Source organism: Poecilia reticulata, chromosome 15, assembly GCF_904066995.2.
Source record: "Poecilia reticulata chromosome 15, P_reticulata-male-v2, whole genome shotgun sequence".
NCBI lineage: Eukaryota > Metazoa > Chordata > Actinopteri > Cyprinodontiformes > Poeciliidae > Poecilia > Poecilia reticulata.
Window position 1 is genome coordinate 20,641,422 of NC_088844.1, and position 20,228 is coordinate 20,661,649.

General features: G+C 41.8%; 1 protein-coding gene and 1 long non-coding RNA gene across 2 annotated transcripts in view; both read right to left on the bottom strand.

The window, feature by feature from the left end:
• Positions 1-650: 650 nt before the first annotated feature.
• lhcgr (luteinizing hormone/choriogonadotropin receptor) lies at positions 651-11,161 on the bottom strand. Its single transcript, XM_008429935.2, has 11 exons — positions 10,789-11,161; positions 8,272-8,343; positions 7,938-8,012; positions 7,770-7,844; positions 7,070-7,144; positions 6,863-6,940; positions 6,719-6,787; positions 6,500-6,574; positions 5,511-5,696; positions 4,117-4,185; positions 651-2,968 (listed from the first exon to the last, which is right to left on the bottom strand). The coding sequence occupies exons 1-11, from the start codon at positions 10,941-10,943 to the stop codon at positions 1,759-1,761; spliced, it is 2,139 nt and encodes a 712-aa protein (XP_008428157.2). The 5' UTR covers positions 10,944-11,161; the 3' UTR covers positions 651-1,758.
• A 5,877-nt stretch (positions 11,162-17,038) lies between these two features.
• LOC145555013 (uncharacterized) overlaps positions 17,039-20,228 on the bottom strand; it is a 273,441-nt gene continuing 270,251 nt past the window's right edge. Inside the window, exon 2 of the long non-coding RNA XR_014091047.1 lies at positions 17,039-17,366. This is a non-coding gene — a long non-coding RNA (uncharacterized LOC145555013). The remainder of the gene's footprint in view (positions 17,367-20,228) is intronic.

Genomic DNA, 20,228 nt, shown 5'->3' on the forward strand with positions numbered 1-20,228 from the left:
CCTAAAAGTGATTATTTTTGTCTAAAACAAATTTTGAAAAGAAGAGGTGGTGATTTTGCCCCACAAATCAATTTTTATTTTCGTAATTATTGTCACGTTAAAACAAACCTTATTATTAGCAGTGGCACATTTGTATTTAGCTCTCCTGAGTCAACAATTTGGAGAATCACCTTTTGTTCAAGAGCTGCAAGTTTTGGGATCTTTGAGAGACTTGTCTCCCAAAACTTTCCAAATGGCTTCAGCTGAGTCAAACTACATAGGGATTGCCTGAAAACGTTAATTTTTAGAGCTCGCCACTTTAGGTCTGGACTTTGACTGGGCCATTCTATCACATGAAAACTTTGATTTAAATTGTGTCATTGTATCTCCAGCTGGATGTATATTGTTGTTTTTCTGCTGGAAGGTGATCCTTCACCCAGACATCAGTCTTTTCTTCCAGGATTGTTCTGTATTTAGTTTCATCCATTTTCTTGTCATCTCTGATCAACTTTTTGTCAAAGAAAACCGAGCACCTAAAAACTGCACTCAAGTGAAAGTAGCACTACTTCAACATATTTACTCAAGTGAAAGTAAAAAGCAGCCATTCAAGAAATTAATCGAGTAAGATTAAAACAGTATTTGGTAATAAGGCAACTCAAGTACTGAGTAACTGAACAAAACAACAATCATTTATTTTTAAAAATTACATCACCACAATATAAAGTCATGTGGAAATTTTGATATTTCAAAGATCTGAATGAAAATAATGCATATAAATAACAAAATAACAAAACCAGGCAAAATAAACATTTTTCCAAATCAGTTTCTTTCAATATAAAACTTACAGAACTTTAACAGACACTGCAGATGTTGATGTCAGGCGAGTTTTTGATTAAAACAATCTAATTACTGTTACAGTATCCAGAAATTTTACTCAGGTAAGAGTAACAGTACTTCATAATAACACTCAAGTAATAGTACAACGAAGTACTAGGAAAAGTTTTTTCCAAAAGGTTACTCAAGTAAATGTAAGTAGTTACCATCTAACTTTGTCCCCACAGCATGATGCTGCCACCACCATGTTTCACAGTAAGATCAGTTTTGTTTTCATATCATCAGAGCATCTTCTTCCTCATGTGAATCCCCCGTTTTCTGTGGAAATCTGTTGTTGTGGATTTCTGCAGCTCCTCCAGTCTTACCCCGGCTCTGTCAGTTTTTTTTTAGTTTTCTGAAACAAATATGTGAAGCCTTCACACAATACTGACATTTATACTGACATTAAATTCCACGCTACTGGACTCTGTCACTTAGCTGACTTCTCAGTGCACTGCTTGTACTTAGCAGTATGAAAGTAAAGGGGGACTGAAAACAAATGCAAGTTATACTTTTGAGATTTTTACTGGTAAAACGATAAAACCCAGTTATTTACTTTTGTGTTCATTTATCAGATAAAATCCTGACAAATTTAGAAAATCTCTGAGGGGTTTAAATACCTTTGCAAGGCATTGCAGATGTGATAAATGAAAAGGTCCATGAATAATGAACTGCTGGTATTTCATTGTAAACTTGCATGGATTTTGATCTGACAGAGAAGAAATGTATAATGTGTCGGAGGATTACATTCATGTTTTAAATGGTAACCTATAAAAATGGTAAGTCTTTAACAGTGGAGCATCATATATAGAGTTATGACAACAAGTAAGGAATCTCATTAAAAACAAAACATTCCCCAAGCCCCAGCGATCCTTCATGTCCAAATATTTTCGTCCCTTTCTGTCTTCAGGTTATCTCCTGCTCATCCTTAGGTTGTAGATCCTGATGTGATATGGGAGCCATGTTCACTCCAGTCTGTGCTTCTTTATTATTGGATCTCAAGTTGCTATTCATTGCATTTTCAGAGCAGCAGGCCTTAAAATGATAAATGCTGGCCTTGCTTTTACGGCATCCCATTGCGTTCATGAGCTGATAGGCGTCCTTTCTGAAGGCCTTGGTGAAAATAGCATACAGGAAGGGGTTGGCGCACGAGTTGATGGGGAAGAATAGGACCAACAGAATCTTGGAGTTGGTGACGGTGATGAGAGGAAACTTAAAGGCGGCAGAAATAGCAAAGAAGGAGATGGGCGCCATGCAGAGGAAGTCGGTGAAGATGAGCACAGCCATTCGTTTTGCTATCCTGGTGTCCGCGCTTCTTTCAGGGACCTCAGGGTTCTTCACAGCCAAGTAAATAAGCACATAGCAAACGCACACGACGATGAAGGCCCCCACATTGAGGAGCAGGATGATGATGATGAAAGTCTGCGCTAGAGGGGTCTCTATGTCCATGGGTAAGCACATGCTGACTTTGGTGTAGCTGCTGACACCAACCAAGGGCAGCATCCCCATCCCCAGACACAGAAACCAACCTGCTGCCATTATACCTGCAGCCTTTGTCAGGACCAGATGGCGCTTTACATGAAGAGCATTGGTGATGGTGTGCCAGCGCTCCAAGGTGATGGTGGACAGCGTGTAGACCGACAGCTCGCCACCAAACACAGACAGGAAGCCTGCAGCGCTACAGCCAGGCCCGGTTTGCCACTCGATGGCGTGTTGACTGTAATGACCACGAGTCCTCAGGTCTACCGTAGCGATCACCAGAAGATAGACACCGATGCAGAGGTCAGCAAAGGCCAGGTGGCACATGAGGAAGCGAGGCACTGTTAGCTTGTTTCGGCTGGTAAAGAAAACCAGCAGCACCATCAGGTTGCCTGTGATAGCGAGTATGTTGATGAACCAAATAGCAACTCTGAGAAAACTGAACCCAGCAAGGTCTTCGCAGGGATTGAAGGCATCCTCTTCAGGCGTGCAGATGACTGAGCGGCAGAAGTCCACCCGCTGAGAATAGAGGTCATCCACATCTTGGAAGGTGGTGTCTTGCAGGTCAGATTCAGAATAAAACGACCAGCCCCCAAGCGGAGGTGTGTCGCCTGTGCCGCCGATAACCCTCTGAAATCTGTAAGAGACGCAAAAACACAAGACACAGATAATAAAGACTCTAGACTCTATTTTTCTCTAAATTATAAATTTTTTCATATAGCATGGTATCTAAAAACATTTTCCCCAAAAAATGCAGCTTGGGAAGCTGAAATACCGAACCCCAATGCTACTTGTCGTTTCCAAAGCGTCCAAAGAAGCTCCATTTGATTTCCTTTTTGCTGATTGGTTGTACCCCACAGAGTGGAAATAAGAAAGACTGTAAATATTAGCTTCTGCAGTAGTGCTGACACACTTTACACTGTGTGTATTAATGCATCCATCTATCCATCCATTTTCTTTACACCCTTGTCCCTTGGTGGGGTGGGGAGGGTTGCTGGTGCCTATCTCCAGCTAACGTTCCGGGCGAGAGGCGGAGTTCACCCTGGCCAGGTCGCCAGTCTGTCACAGGGCAACACAGAGACACACAGGACAAACAACCATGCACACACACTCACACCTAGGGGCAATTTAGAGAGGCCAATTAACCTGACAGTCATGTTTTTGGACTGTGGGAGGAAACCGGAGTACCCAGAGAAAACCCACGTATGCACAGGGAGAACATGCAAACTCCATGCAGAAAGACCGGGGCTGGGAATCGAACCCAGAACCTTCTTGCTGCAAGGCAACAGCTCTACCAACTGCGCCACTGTGCAGCCTGTATTAATGCATATTAAGGTTAAAATTCGCAATAGTAATTGTTTTTAGAGGGGGTCTCAGTTATTCACGTATTTCAGTGATTTACATGTGGCTACGGTCCCAAACCTCAGGGAATACCAGGAGTCCACTGTAGTTTCTCTACCCATAGCAAATATCTCACAGCACTATGTTTGACTCTGGTTTAATGAAATATATACTATGCAAAATAACTATTAAATAATAAACCTCATTCATCACATTGTCAGGTTCTACTCTCCACAAAAGCAGATCCCTAACAAAAGCTCAGGGAATGTTAGCTGACCCTAACCTTTTCTCAGAGTTTTTTCTTTTAAGTTTCACAAAACATCACTTGAAAGAATCCAAACCATTTCTTTAAATTGGATTTTCATAAAGTTGATGACTTTTGGGAGATAATACATAGAAACTGGTATGAACTATGAATTCAGCATGAGCAGAAAAATATCTCACCTTGCTGATGGATTCCCTTCTTTACAAGACGTAGAAAAATTATCCCATGGAGCTTTAGCTGAGAAGTCCCTAGAAAACCAGAAGAAATCTATAATCTCATTTTACATACTTCTAGTTATGAACTGAATAGCTAAGAGTGTAAAAAAAAACTCCAAGGAAATTTAAAAATATGAAAAACAGAAAGAAAAAAATATTTTTTTTCTTTCTTTTGCAACAGCAACAAACCCTGTAAGCTCAGATGATCATTTGGGTTCTCATACGTAATATTGCAAAAGCTTTTTGATGTTAGCTAAAGATATGCCAGGTCAAGTTTGGAGTGTTTTTGATCATTTTTACAACAAAACAGCTTCAAACCATTGAATTCTGGGGATTTCTTCAAGTGCTAACCACAAATTTAGCTGAAAAAGGTTTTTGTATTTACATTTTTAAAGTAGTTTTAAGTTTAAGTTCAAGACTGAACCTGAATATATGGCACAAATCAGAAAATAAAACTTAAAACAGGAAGAACACAAATGTGTTAGAAAAGGACGGGAACGATCTTCGAGATGGTTTTCTTCCCATTCCATCAAACAAATGACGTGTAAAGACTCAGAAGAGGAACGCAGCCTTCCTACTTGTTCGGGTTGAAAGGTCTGCCATAAATCACACCTGTCCAGTTTTGTGCTGAAAAGTCAGGAGGGCGAGTCAGAAAACTGGATTCTTTTGTGTCTGAATTGTATTTGTCATGTAAAGATCTGGTGAATTTTTATGACAAGGACGCAGGAGTGATTTCCTCTGGGAATTTTTCCAGTGGGATATTTTGTATTATTTAATTGGAGGAAAGTGAATATAGATGTGAGCTCTCTTTTTTTTTCACTGTCTGTTTACAGTGATGTTAGTTGATGATTCTTCCGCCAAAATTTTTCATGTACGTTGTCTGATTCTGCTGTTGTTAAAGTACTTTTAGAGCGTTACACTCTGGGATAGTTATTGATAAGTTTAAACATTCAGACCGTAATTAGACCTTTTTTGTGTATGATCATAGAAGGAAAGAAGTCGAGGATGGAGCATTCTAACTTTCCACTATTAAACAACCAATTTTCACGATTGGGGACAAAAGACAGAAAACATTTTTACAATTTCTTGCAAAAGTATTCCAACTCAGTGAAATGTTCCACTCTTTATGCTAAAACCAAAAAAATCAACAAATGAGATTCTATGTGAGAGACTAACAAGTCAGCACATCATTGTTATATGTTAGAAATATCTGAAAAGTGTGGCCTGGATTTCTATTCAGCCCAATTTACAGAAAGGTTTTCCACTTTTTAGGACAGCAGTTCTGTACATAAAGCTACAATGGGTATGGATACATTTGCAGGGAACTTTATCCCTTCACAATTCACAGAGTAGGTCACCTGTAAGGGCTCCAGCTCAGAAGGGCACAACAGTGGCTATTGTAGGTGAGATGGGCCTCTCGGAGGCTGCCCATTCCCTTCAGAGGAGGCAACCTTTTCAAACCGTACGCTGACTGAGCGAACAACACCAGAACCGACTCCAGTCCGTGAGCAGGTAACCTTGTGAGAGCTGTTGCAGAAACATCCCTGTGAATTAACCGAGAACAGCGTCACATGAGCAACCTTTTATTTTTGGACCTTTGCACAAGGAAATTGCCTTGTAAAAGTTCACAGCAGCAGTCAGCAAGCTCCTGCTTGATATGTGGGTCATGACTCAGAAAACAGCCGAGTGATAAACTGGTTAAAGGTTTGTTATCTGAAGAGTGAGTGTGAATAATGTTTCTCTTCTTACGCCACCTGAGTAAAAGGGGACTTATTATCCAAAATGTACATTTTGCACGTTCTTGTACTTCCATTTGAATTTCTATTGCCTTGAAAAACATCCTAAGCGTTTTAAAAAAGACAAAAAACACCCAGTTGTATGTTAAAGTTTTTTGAAAACCTCCCTGTTACCTAGCAACCCAAGTGGAGCTACAGCACCTTTGGTCAGCTGGTTTTACTGCTGCATGGCTGCTGGAAAAAACAAGTGTTTTGTTGTCGATTTACCATCCAGAAACTACTTGCTGCATTCTTGTGGGTTGTGCAGGAGGTTCAACTTAAGCTTTTCAAAGATATACTGTTGTATAATTGCCCATTTTCACATGCAATTGTAAACATTGAGTTGGGAGGGTGTGGCCAACAGCAGCTTGTTTGGATATAAAGTGACAAGACGCCCTACAGTAGCTAATTCTGAAGGGACTTCACAATGGTGGAACTGATCACAATAAAATCTTATCATCTGGAAGGATTTTGTGCAAAAAGTGTAATGAACTTGCTTTGTATAGACCTATCCTAACATCTTCCAGGAAGCATAACAGGTCACCTATAAAAAACACAAAAGTATAACTTACAAGACCTCTGGACCAGTGGCTCCTTGGAAAGCATCTCTATGGATCATTTCAAGGTTTTGATTATTCTTCAGCACCCTACACAAGACAGAGTAGAGGACCAGTGAGCACATTTCTTACCGCCTGAGCAGAAATTCCTAAAAAAAAAAAAATATATATATATATATATATATATATATATATATAAAAAGTATATATAAAAAGTAGGAATCTATCGAATACAGCTTATCTATCTTTGTCCCATTGAAGGCATGATTGTGTATTCCTCTGATACCATTGTTGTAGAGATTCCTGTAATAAACAGCGTATGTTAGGAAAAAACAACAGATTTTCATTAAGCAATCATGAATGCAGAGGCACACTTACAATGTAGCATAACCCTCAGTCATTCCAGTGAAAGCGTTTGGAGGCACTTCAAGCAGATGAATGTTGTCACATATTTCCCTGCAGCAGAAGCAAAGTTCAGACTGGAACATTCTGTATCATTACAGACAATAACAGAATGTAGCTCTGTATTTCATATGAGGTTGACAAATCATTGTTATGCTTGGTTTTCATGTTATTGTGACTTACAGAATAAAGTCTGATTTGAAAGAAGTGATTGATGTAACATCAGGGAAGAGGGTTATCCCGGTGTTTAAGATGCTCCTACAGTGATAAAGAAGACATAATGTTTCTGCAATAATTTTAGACTTTTTTGTGAAGCAAAACATCAAAAAATGTCTTGTAACGTTGCCTTTTTCATAGCATGTGTAGCGCATTCTGCAAAACTATTCATACACAAGGAAACTCAAAGCGGCTTTTATTTGAGATACTTGTATTGTTATTAAGTTTTAGTAAAGATGCACAGATTTCAACATTTTCTAGAAAGGATAATGTGAGGAGTGTGGGGTTGTTTCCAGCCCAACTGAGACTGAATCTGGGCCTTATTTGTAAATATCTGCCCCACCTTTTCTTCCAGAATCAAAATGTTTATAATTCCAACCAGCTTCTCAATTTTTCATGAAGAAATGCATTCCCACATCATGATTCTGCCGCTACTGTGGTTTTGGTTTTAAAGGACTGAAGCACACTTTTCAGTCTATACCTCAAAGATGCACTAATTTGTGTTAATTAAATTGCTAATAAAATACATTGAAGTTTGTGGTTGTAATGTGACACGTTAAAGTCAAATGGATGAGTACTTTCGCAATGTACAAGTAAATGAAATCCTACTTATTTAGGTTTAATTTTAAACCTGAATAGTTATGCATTTAAGTTCAAGTTGTCTTACAAGAGGCGAAGATTTGGTAGGTTGTGGAAGGCTCTTCTGTCGATATGCATCAGACTCCTTGCATTTTGAATTGAACTGTTCAGTAATGAGGAAAAAGGAGAGTAGCTGAGTTGCACCGCAGTGATCAGGACTGAAATTCACCCACAGCCTCACAAAGACAGGACTTACATCTCAGAGAGGTTGAGAAGATTGCTAAATGCTAACGCTTCAATGGTTTCCAGGGTTACACTTTGAGCAATCGCACTGCAAATAACACAAACACAACATGATTAAAATGTTAGTTTAACTAGGTGTGCCCATAGTTGTTCAGTGCCAACTAATCGTGATCTCTAAAACTGCAGGATAACTTATTCTAAAACAAAAGCAGCAGAAATTTAAAGCTAAAAACATGATGCATAATTAGCAATGCAGCAATTTCCCACTAAATTTTAAAAATATACAGTTCACATTTTAAATTTGTCTGATTATTGTTGGTGCACTAAAAGAAAAGACAGATACATACATCCTCTGAACTCCTCTCAAATCCTCAAAAGAATGGCTTGATATAGTTTTAAAAGAAAGGTGATAAAGAAACCTACAAGAGATGGAAGATGGCCATTAGATTAAGATACAGTGACTCTAAAAAAAAACCAATCACCTCGATTTAATGTCAATAAAATTTTTGTACATAAAAGCATAAAATGACCAGTTTTGACTCAGTGCAATAGGTATGTAGAGAATCATAAAGGACATGAACCCTTTTCTAAATTATATGTAGTACTATAAAACTTTTGTTTTCCAGAACAGAATTGTCATGAGCAAATGACTTTCATCAAATATAAAAGCAAGAAGTTTATATATATACATATACACACACACACACACACACATATATATATATATATATATATATATATATATATATATATATATATATATATATATATATATTTTTTTTTTTTTTCCCCCCAGGAATTGGAACAAATCATCTCACGTCTCATCGTCTGCAGAGAAGTAAGTTTAACATCATCAGTACTTGAAAGTGTACTGACTAAGGAACTGACTGCAACCTCAACATCTAAAAGATGCACTTGCACAAAGGACAAGCTAAATTCCCTCTGGAGAAAGTAACTGTTCAATTTCATAAGACACAGACAAGGCATTTGACTACAATGACATGAAGAATGTTTGGTGGAGAGAAATGAGGCTTTCAAATGTAAAATCCCTGTAACTACTGTCCAGCTTGGTGGGGTTCAGCATCACACTATTGGACTTATCTTGCTCCCAGGTGTATTAGTCGTTGCACAACTAATAAAAACCGTTCAGCGTCAAACTGTTCAGCTTCACATGTGCAGCTTCACATGTGAAGCTGAACAGTTTGAAACAGTGGGATCTTAAACTCTAATCACCACCCGGTTTTCTAACCACATGACCAGAAAATGATTTAAAGGGGAGCAGCAAAAGCAAATGAGGTGAATTATCAGTGCTTGCCAACAACTGATGATGTTATCCAGGACATATTACTGTGGAATATCTTCTCTGCTGCCCGGATATCGAGCTGTTAGCATGTCATGATAGTCATGTGACTGTCATACAGCAACAGTCTTCAGTCAGAGGCGTCGACAGATTTGTTGTAAGACTGACTGCTACTGAAGAGCCTCTCTGCCCACAGTATCTCCATCCAAAATGGTGCTTTGTGGGTATGAGTTTATGACATTTAACATCCATCCAGCCAGCCAGCCAGCCAGCCAGCCAGCCAGCCAGCCAGCCAGCCAGCCAGCCAGCCAGCCAGCCAGCCAGCCAGCCAGCCAGCCAGCCAGCCAGCCAGCCAGCCAGCCAGCCAGCCAGCCAGCCAGCCAGCCAGCCAGCCTGCCTCTTTAATGGCTTCTTTAAAGAAGCCAGCTTCTTTAATTTAATTTCCAGCTCAGATAAATAAAAACAGTTTTGATTTGAATGAGCTATTTTAAATCTGACACTGTGGACTTAGAAAATCCAATGTTGTGAATCCCATTTCGGCTTTTATCATTCTACAAATCTGTTTCTTGTCTCATCATTTCCTCCTGGCAACAACTAATTAGGCAAATATAAAAGTTTCTGTATGCGTGTATGGGTAAGTGTGTGTGTGTGTGTGTGTGTGTGTGTGTGTGTGTGTGTGTGTGTGTGTGTGTGTGTGTGTGTGTGTGTGTGTGTGTGTGTGTGCTTTAGGAGTGTTTTTGGCATCTGATCCAATCACAAAACTGCCAGCCTTGGTGTGCAGGCACTTATCAGCTCAGATTCAAGGACCTGTGATTTATAAAAGCAGGGGTCAAGACTCCCCACCTTCAAGGTTCATCACAGTCTGGTAGGCTCATCAGGGGAGCTCAGACATAGGATGAGAGGATGCTGTATGTGCATGACCTTGTGAGGCCAACTTGACATGTTGAGAAGTAATTAAGTTCAACACACATTGAGGTTCTTTTTGTTGATTAAGGCAACCATGAAGGTCTTTGCATATGTTTTTATTCAGCTGTTATTTAAATCCAAATTGTTCTTATTATGAACATAAACAATGTGTGGGAGGCAGCTGCACAGTTGCTATAAAGTCTTCCAGAACAAAGTTTAGACTATTGTTTACAAGTAAGATATCATCTGTGTGCTTGTTGTGTTGGCCAATGGCAGCTTATGTAATGTATAAATGTAAGACAAATATTAGGTGGAATACAATAAATAACAATGTCTTTTTTTCCCCAAATTAGGAGCAGCCTTGCCTCTTATTCGTAAGATTCTACATGAATACGTTGCTAAACATGGCAATGTTCACACATTATTCTGCCAGTTTTGTACAAAGAAAAAAAAATCAACTAAAATGATTTCTTTGAAAACCACGTAAATGATGTTTGGCTCAAAATTAAACATTTTGTGCGTAATTACGCGCGGACTGATCTGGAAAGTAGCTTTATATGATTATGCAGCGCCTTAACATCACATATGATTGTATTATACGTTGGTACATACTCGTGTTTTTATCGACTATGACTCCAAATGACAAGTCTGTACTTACAGTCTTTTGTTCCGCTGGTCCTTTCCCGCCTCTGCTGTAAGCTTGCATCTGATCGTCTCGGAGGAACATCGGCAGATCCTCGGGCAACTGAAACTTGTGCATTCATAAAAGAACGAGACTAACAAGAGCAGGAATACTGGGAAAGGCGTCCGCATCGTTGCTGGCGTCTGTGAAACGTCCGAACACCCAGAAAATGGGCTGTCCACTCATCCCTCAGTGCGCATGGAGATATTTGCGCCTACTGCTGTTGAAGCACATCATCCTGACGGCGCAAAGGGGGTTCGGAGCCACCAGGAGATATCCAAAATGTGCAACTGTTACTGTTTTTACAGCAATGCGCGGCATTATAAAATTGCGCATGCCTCTTTGGTGCATCGACCTGTTATTTTTGAACAAATGAAATCCTTTGAATGAGTTGGATTATGTGAGATTCAGAAAAGTTTGCACTTCACTGAAAATATGGGCCAATTTGTGTCTGAAGAAATACGCAGCAAACTGGAGATACATTTTGGATAAATTGTATATCCACAGAAAAAATATTCTTATTGTTTTGAAATAACGTTCTTGCAGGCATATTTACAAACATCCAAAAAGTAGCCTAATCTAGTGAAGGACAACGTGACCTCAAAAGCTTCCCACAAGTATTTCTCTTTTGTTATTCACTTTATTGAACTTTGACACAAAAGATGTTTTGACAAATATTACATTAAAGAGAAGATTGCGTTCTTACTCAAAAGAATATTTAAATGGAAATACTGTAGTTTGAGTCAGGGGCGGATCTAGAAAAATATCTATGGGGTGGCAAGAGAGGGGCAGGGATTTTTTCAGGGGTGGCAGCATATGCCTATATCCCTTTTCTCTTGGTCTCTCTCTCTCTCATCCTCTGAGCTCGGTCCTATACCAGAGGCCTGGGAGTTTGAGGGTTCTGCGCAGTATCTTGGCTTACCTATTCTTACTTAAATTAGGCTTGTATGCTTTACTCAAGTCTCACTAAATTGTTTATTCAACTCAAGTAATGTGAGTAATGTACATGTTTGCCCTGAGAAAAGTACAGGATTACGTTATTTTGAGTAAACTGGATTTGATATTTTTGTTACTGGAGTGAACGCTTCAGCTCAGCAGTGCACAGGAAAGTGTGGGAAGCTTCTAGAACGTTTGTGGACTTGAACATTGGAAGAAGCAGAGCTTCTTTAAAGGCGAGTTATTCGTCTTCAGTATGTTTTCATGTGTCATGTATGCCTTTACTACTCGCATACATATGGTTAAAGGTTGATTTTTCTTTAAAAAGAATGACGCACAAAAGTCTTTGCAGGCTAATATGCTAATGTTAGCATGTTGCTCATGGGTCCAACATTAGCTAAAACCGCCACGCCTTTTACTTGAGAGGCTTTAATGTTTTTGTCCATTGTTGTGGAAAAAACTGTTACCAACGATTAATTTGAAATAATGGTAAAGTACCAGCGGAATACCAAACCGTTTTCTAAGTAATATTTCCAATTGTTTAAATATGTAATTATTTTAATCCCAAATTCTTCTCTGCAAAATAAGAGCATGCATTTCAATCCTTAGACATCCCTAACATGATAATTATGAATAATTTCATTTTACGTTGCTTATGTTAATGAAAATGTAGGTTTTACACTAATTTTAAATCCTAAATGTAAATTTTAATTTAAATCCTAAATGTAATTTAGGTGAAATTAAGTCATCCTCCTATGAAAATCTAATTAAAATTTAATATAATCTCATCCTCTTTGATTTTAATATAACCCACGTTATAATAAATAAGTAAAATTGTAATGTTGCCCCATCTGATTCTAATGCCGACACTTCAAATTAAAACAAAACAGTTTCAAAGTGATCTTCATCCTCTTTGATTCTAAATAAACCCAATTTATAAACAACCAGGCAACATCTGATTTCATCGTCTTTGGTCAAAATTAAACTTATTAAAAACCAAGTAATTTCTGAAGTTGATTTTCTCTTTTAAATGCATATTTAAGGATAACAGGACAGTGTAAATCTTCACTCTCCTCTTCGGTCACTCGCCAGTGGACCAGCAATAGTTCTTTGAGTGGAGAGCCTTTCAGAAACATCTAAACTAGCTGTTGTTCTGGACATTGTCCTCTTTGGTGTCAAAAGTTGAAGTACTTGAAACTTGAGTGAAGTTTTGCTGCTCACTCTGTTGCTGTGTCAGATTTAAAGTCATGATCTAAATGGACGTTACAGACAGGTCATCCTTCACAGTGGCTGATGTGGATTCAGGTTGCTCCTTCCTTTTCGCCCCTCTCCCCCACTCGACGCTCGGTCTCGGCGTTGCTGCAGCCAAATCCTCCCCCGTCTTTCTCCTCTGGCTTCCTGTCAGTCCAACTGGTTTTGGCGTTGGATCTTTGGGTTGTCCAGATTGTCCCTCAGGAAATGTCCATGTTGTCCACAGATGAAACAAGCGTCAACAGTTCAGAGTCTTCTTCTCTCAGCATGTTTAGCTTTTCTTCCTCTACGCTGATACTGGACAGCAGACCAGCGGAGGTTGTTAAAGCTCAGTCTCACACAGTTTTCTGCCCAAATGCCCAACAGGAGACTGACAGTTGTTCCCTGGAGGTGATGGAGGTCTTTTTTGTCTTCTTGATCCTCCAGACCTTCTCGATCATTTTCATTGGCTGGTTTTGTAGGAGGGACATCATCTGGTCCATGGAAGGACAGGTTTGAGGAGTTGAGGTCAGAGGTCAGATGCAACACGTGAGGCTCAGACAGAGGGAAAGAGAGAAAGCAAATAGAAATCGATTAGGGTTTGTTTTGTCATTTTCCTTGTTGTTTTCTATACATATATATTTATATTTATGGATCTTATTTTAAACTTCTACGTGATCGTATAGTTTTAGTCATTTATTATTCTTCCAGTATTATGGCTCCTGTTTGTGGAACAGTTTGTCTGAGAAACCTGAGGGCTAATTGTTGGTACAGCTCTTAGAGCTGCTTTTAGTATGAAAGGGTCCTTTATAAATAAAATTAATTAATTGATTGATCCTCTTAAGAAATATTTATTTATTTATTTATTCAAACCCACAAAAGAAAAATTAAACATATTAAGGCCTGTAATTTATCAACAAAAGATTTATGTTCAGCATGTTATTCCAAACAATTCACCCTGAGGAGGAGATTGTGTGCTGGAACCACTAAGACCCATTCTTCCTGAATTCGGTTGGATTTCCTCTTTGGCCTGCAAATGTCTTCACAGAATCCAACAAATCAACTTTGTGGTCGCTCTGCCTCTTAATCCTCTAAGATGGGCCTTTATTTCCGATAAAAGTCTTTAGGATTCTCTAAAGGTTTGGTTCCCTCAATTTAGAAAACCAAAACTCAAGGAATCACCTGCCTTATTGACCTTCCTTGCAGCTCGTGTTTAGTCAGGGTGCTGGATTTGGGGTGGAACCCTCCATGCAAGGTTAGTAGCTTCTGAGTCTTAACATCTGTGGTGTTTATCTCCTCCTTTGGCCAACTAGTTATTCCTGCAGGGTATCTGATTACTGGTAAGGCATAGCTGTTTATCGCACGGATCTTGTTCTTGCCATTGAGCTGGTTTCTCAGGACTTGCCTTATTCGTTGGAGGTATTTGGCTGTGGCTCCTTTCTTTGTGACCTGGTCAAGGTTGCCATTTGCTTGTGGTATTCCCAGGTACTTGTAACTGTCCTTAATGTCTGCTATTGTTCCTTCTGGGAGTTAAACCCCTTCTGCGTGGATGAGCTTCCCTCTCTTTGTAACCATCCGCCACACTTCTCTAGTCCAAATGACATCCCAATGTCAGTGCTGTAGATCCTGGTGGTGCGGATCAGTGAGTCGATGTCTCGCTTGCTCATAGCGTACAGCTTGATGCCATCCATGTAGAGGAGGAGACTTTTGGTGGCTGCATTCTTGAGTCGGTATCCGTAGCCAGTCTCTTTTGAAGTTTAGAGCCATCCCATCCTTCCAAACAGAGATGGTGGTCAGAGGGGCTTTCCTCCCCCATTGCTCCTTCCCACCTGCCTCACCCGGAGAGCCAGGCTGCTGCTGCTGGGACCTCTGTCCGTGGAGTGCCGGCTCCTTCGTCCAAAGGTTCGCAGGCAATTCTTCTTTGTGGCTGTGTCCTTGAGCTACAGGCGTGTCACCTGTAGCTCTGTATGTTTTTCTTTTTGTTACCACCATTTGGATCACAGCCATGGGGGGGGATCTGCCTGTGCCTGCTTACCAGCAAGTTTCTGGAGGACCATATGGTGGCTAGGGTGAGCCATGTCTCTGTGGAGTCTATTTTTTTGGTATTTTCCAGTGGCTCAACCCGTGCAGCACTAGCTGCGTGTCGAGGACCTCCCTTGCTGGCAAGTATGGGAATTGCAAGGACCCGGTCTTTGCCCACAGGTCCACAGCAGCGCTGCACTCCCACAAAAGGTGCCTCACCGACTCCGGGTCGGGGGCAGATGTCGCGGGAGTGCATGACGGCTCTGACCGGGAGGATCCCATGAGCCACCATCCTGGAGTCTGTTTGGAAGGACGGGATGACTCGAGTTGATGATTTGGCTGATGGGGTTAAGACCTATGCAGAACAGCAGTGGGACAGAGCAACTCCTGGAAAGAATTATGATTCTTTCCAGAGTTTTTGATCTCTGCCCCATTTGATTGACACTTGTGCAAGTGGTTCGCAGTTGCAGTTTTTTTTTATATATATATATTTACTGCAAACTGCAAACCACTTGCACAAGTGTCCACTGCTGTTCTGCATCTGAACCTCCTCAGCCAAACCATCAACAAGACTGGCTACGGATATGGACTCAAGAATGGGGCCACCATTTATGTTACCCTGACCCTCCTCTACATGGATACATGAAGGGTTCCACCCCAAATCCAGCCCCCTCTGACTAAACACGAGCCGCAAGGAAGGTCAATAAGGCATGTGATTCCTTGAGTTTTGGTTTTCTAAATTGAGGGAACCAAACCTTTAGAGAATCCTAAAGACCTTTATCGGAAATAAAGGCTCCTCTTTAAAAAGCTGGACTCCAGGACAGCACAGAGGCACTCATCCTGGCTGCACAGGAACAGGCCCTAAACACTAGAGCAATAGAGGCTCAGATCTACCACACCAGACAAGACCCAAGGTGTATTTTGTGCAAGGAGGCCCCTGAGACAGTCCAGCACATAACAGCAGAGTGCAAGATGCTGGCAGGGAAAGCATACATGGAACGACATAACCAAGTGGCGGGCATAGTGTACAGGAACATCTGTGCAAAATATGGACTGGAAGATCAAAGTGGGTAACAACCCCAAAGGTGGTGGAGAATGACTGAGCTAAGATCCTGTGGGACTTCCAGATACAAAAAGACAAAATGGTAATGGCGAACCAACCGGACATTGTGGTGGTGGATCAACAACAGAGGAAAGCCGTTGTGGTGGATGTAGCAATACCAAGTCATTACAACATCAGGAAAAAGGAGCAAGAGAAACTGGAGAAATACCAGGGCCTCAGAGAGGAACTGGAAAAGATCTGGAAGGAGAAGACCACAGTACCATACAATACCATACCAACTTCATTTATGAAGCACTTTATACACTAATAAATTGATTAAAAACAGAAGAAAACTGACCAGCAGTAGAAGGGTTAAGAACATGACAGAACCGAGCTGCAGCACGTGCTTTAGCTTTAGCACAGGACAGCGTTATCTCAAATAAAACAGGCATATGGTCTGAAAATAATGAGTCACCAATCACTAAATTAAAAACTGGTAGACCATAAGATAAAACCAGATCAAGAGTGTGACCCTGTTCATGGGTAGCACCAGTCACACACTGCACAAAATTAAAAGAATTGATAGCATTAAGAAATGACTGAGCCATAGGTGAAGTAGGACAACAGACATTAATATTAAAATCACCAACAATGAGAACTCGGTCAGACCTTGGCATGATATCAGCCATGAAATCAGAAAAGTCATTTATAAAGTTTTTGTTATACTTTGGTGGCTGATAGACCGCCGCACACAGCACAGTGTGAGAGCTGCCGAGTTCAGATAGTCTAATCTTAAAGCTAATCCCATTGTACTTGTTTTACTGCTTACAAGTAAAACAACTTTTAAAAACAGTCACTATTCCTCCACCGGACCCCGACATCCTTGGAGCATTAAAATAGCCGCAGTTCCGCGGTTCAAGTTCTTTAAAAATGCTGGAGTCACTTGTCCATTATTATGTTATAAATAAAACATCCAATCAATGAGAGGAAAAGAAATCCCTAATGACCAAAGTTTAATTTGTCAGCGACCAGGCATTTACCAAACCGATCCTGGCAGAAATCGGCAGGTCTATACCATCAGCTGGCGTCCGGTACTCCCGGGAAGAGGTCGCAGGTTGCTAGGATTCACCCTGTGTCTACAGGGCCGAGGAGCACAGGGCCCCTTGGGGCAGTCACCCCCAAACTGGAGCAGTGGCTAAAACAAGATCCCAGGAACAGCATCAGACATCTCAGTCCAGAAATGTGCAGTTCTAGGCACAGCCAAGATACTGCGGCTCCCAGGCTTCTGGTAGAGGACCCGAGCTCAGAGGATGAAAGAGTCCACCTGCGGAAGGGAGAAAAGGGATTTTTTATAAATATATATATATATACACTTTGTCTGAGTATCTTCAAGTAGGTTTGATTTTAACCAGTGTTTCACTTTGCAGTAAACTACATCATTTTTTTCTTATGTGCACAACTATCAAACGTTTCCCAAATACAATGTGAGCCCAACATTGACACTGTGAGTTTCTGTAACAGTATATGTTGAGTAACTCAGGGAAATAACATGAACATACAATATTTAGGGCTCTCCAACAAGCACCATGATGTGCAGAAGTGCTCACATCCCATAATTATTTCTAGCATTTGCAATGCTGCAGCCACAAATTTCAAGATATTTTACAACAAAGATGATTACTACAGATCAACACAAAAACTGCTGCATAACTGTAAAGTGTAAGGAAAATAATTTGCAAACTTTCTACCTTTCTGATAACATTTTAAAACTTAGAAATCTGACTTGTTATCTGGGCCCCGTCAGAGAACTTGGGAACAGGAAATTTAACAAGGCAAGTGAGATCAGATCTGAACCTGTCCGAATAATATCAGATGATACATAGGGTGCTCACAGAAAGGAACATCTTAAGGCTTCTTTTAAAGCAGGTGTTTCTGCTTTTTAACAGAATTCATTTAACTCAAAAGAGTTCCAGCCAATTCTAAGATAAATAGTTTTATTTTTTTCTCATTTCTGCCTTTGCAATGATTCTGCTTGAACATCTCTTTCTGTAAATATTTCTGTCTTTGTTCTGTAGACTATACTCGTTATCACAAAACATTAGGCAATATCAAGAACAGTTTGTTATAACTACAAAATTTCTGAAGAAATTTAAACAGGACCTGCCAAAGTGTGCCCGTCGGTTGGAACCCAGCACTCTGATGCTAAAAATTAGCCTAAATGCTAAAGTAACCTACAATGTACTAAATAGCATGTGGAGAGTCACAAGCATGTAGAGCAGGGGTGCCCAAACTTTTTGAGACCAAGATCTACTTTTTCTCTCACCCGCCGCCTGAGATCTACCTCATGACACAAAGACATAAAAATTGCAAATTAAACTCTATAGACTTATTTTATATGCAAATATACATCAGTTATAGCAGAAATAATAAAGTGACAGAAAACCTAATCCAGTTTCTTCCTCAGTGAGATTCTGACACTGGGAGCAGGTTACTGGTTTCTGGTCACTGGTCAATGGTTTCTGGTTACTGGTCTCTAGTTACTGGTTTCTCAGTCAGAAGCCCCAAGGGACACGGTCAAACGCCTTCTCCAAGTCCACAAAACACATGTAGACTGGTTGGGCAAACTCCCATGCACCCTCCAGGACCCTGCTGAGGGTGTAGAGCTGGTCCAGTGTTCCATGACCAGGACGAAAACCACACTGCTCTTCCTGAATCCGAGGTTCAACTGTCCGACGGACCCTCCTCTCCAGGACCCCTGAATAGACCTTACCAGGGAGGCTTAAGAGTGTGATCCCCCTGTAATTGGAGCACACCCTCCGGTCCCCCTTTTTGAACAGCGGCCGCAGCTCCGATAGGCCTCGGCAATGGAGGTACGGAACATGGTCCACTCAGACTCAATGTCCCCCACCTCCCCCGGAACGTGTTCGAAGTTCTGCCGGAGATGAGAGTTGAAGCTCCGTCTCACAGGGGACTCCGCCAGACGTTCCCAGCAGACCCTCACTACACGTTTGGGCCTGCCAGGTCCGACCGGCTTCCTCCCCCACCACCGGAGCCAACTCGTCACCAGGTAGTGGTCAGTGGACAGCTCCGCACCTCTCTTCACCCGAGTGTCCAAGACATACGGCCGCAAATCCGATGAGACGATGACAAAGTCAATCATCGAACTGCGGCCTAGGGCGTCCTGGTGCCAAGTGCACATATGGACGCCCTTATGCCTGAACATGGTGTTCGTGATGGACAATCCGTGACGAGCACAGAAGTCCAACAACAGAACACCGATCAGATCGGGGGGGCCGTTCCTCCCAACCACGCCTCTCCAGGTCTCACTGTCATTGCCCACGTGAGCGTTGAAGTCTCCCAGTAGAACAAGGGAGTCCCCAGGAGGGGCACTCTCCAGTACCCCCTATAAGGACTCCAAGAAGGGTGGGTAATCTGAACTGCCGTTTGGCCCGTAAGCACAAACAACAGTCAGAACCCGTCCCCCCACCCGTAGGCGGAGGGAGGCTACCCTCTCGTTCACCGGGGTGAACCCCAACGTACAGGCGCCCAAATGGGGGGCAACAAGTATGCCCACTCCAGCCCGGCGCCTCTCACCGTGGGCAACTCCAGAGTGGAAGCACGTCCAGCCCCTCTCAAGGAGACTGGTTCCAGAACCAGAGCCATGCGTCGAGGTGAGGCCGACTAATTCTAGCCGGAACCTCTCAGCCTCGCACACTAGCTCCGGCTCCTTCCCCACCAGAGAGGTGACGTTCCACGTCCCAAGAGCCAGCTTCTGCAGCCGAGGATCAGACCGCCAGGGTCCCCTCCCTTGGCTGCCGCCCATAGCACAATGCACTCGACCCCTTTGGCCCCTCGGACAGGTGGTGAGCCCATCGGAAGGGGGACCCACGTCTCCTCTTCGGGCTGAGCCCGGCCGGGCTCCGAGGGTAAAAGCCCGGCCACCAGGCGCTCGCCATCGTGCCCCACCTCCAGGCCTGGCTCCAGAGTGGGGCCCCGGTGACCCGCGTCCGGGCGAGGGAAAACAAAGTCCAAAGTTTGTATTCATCATAGGGGTCTTCGGACTGCGCTTTGTCTGGTTCCTCACCTAGGACCTGTCTGCCTTGGGTGACCCTACCAGGGGCATAAAGCCCCAGACAGCATAGCTCCTAGGATCATTGGGACACTCAAACCCCTCCACCACGATAAG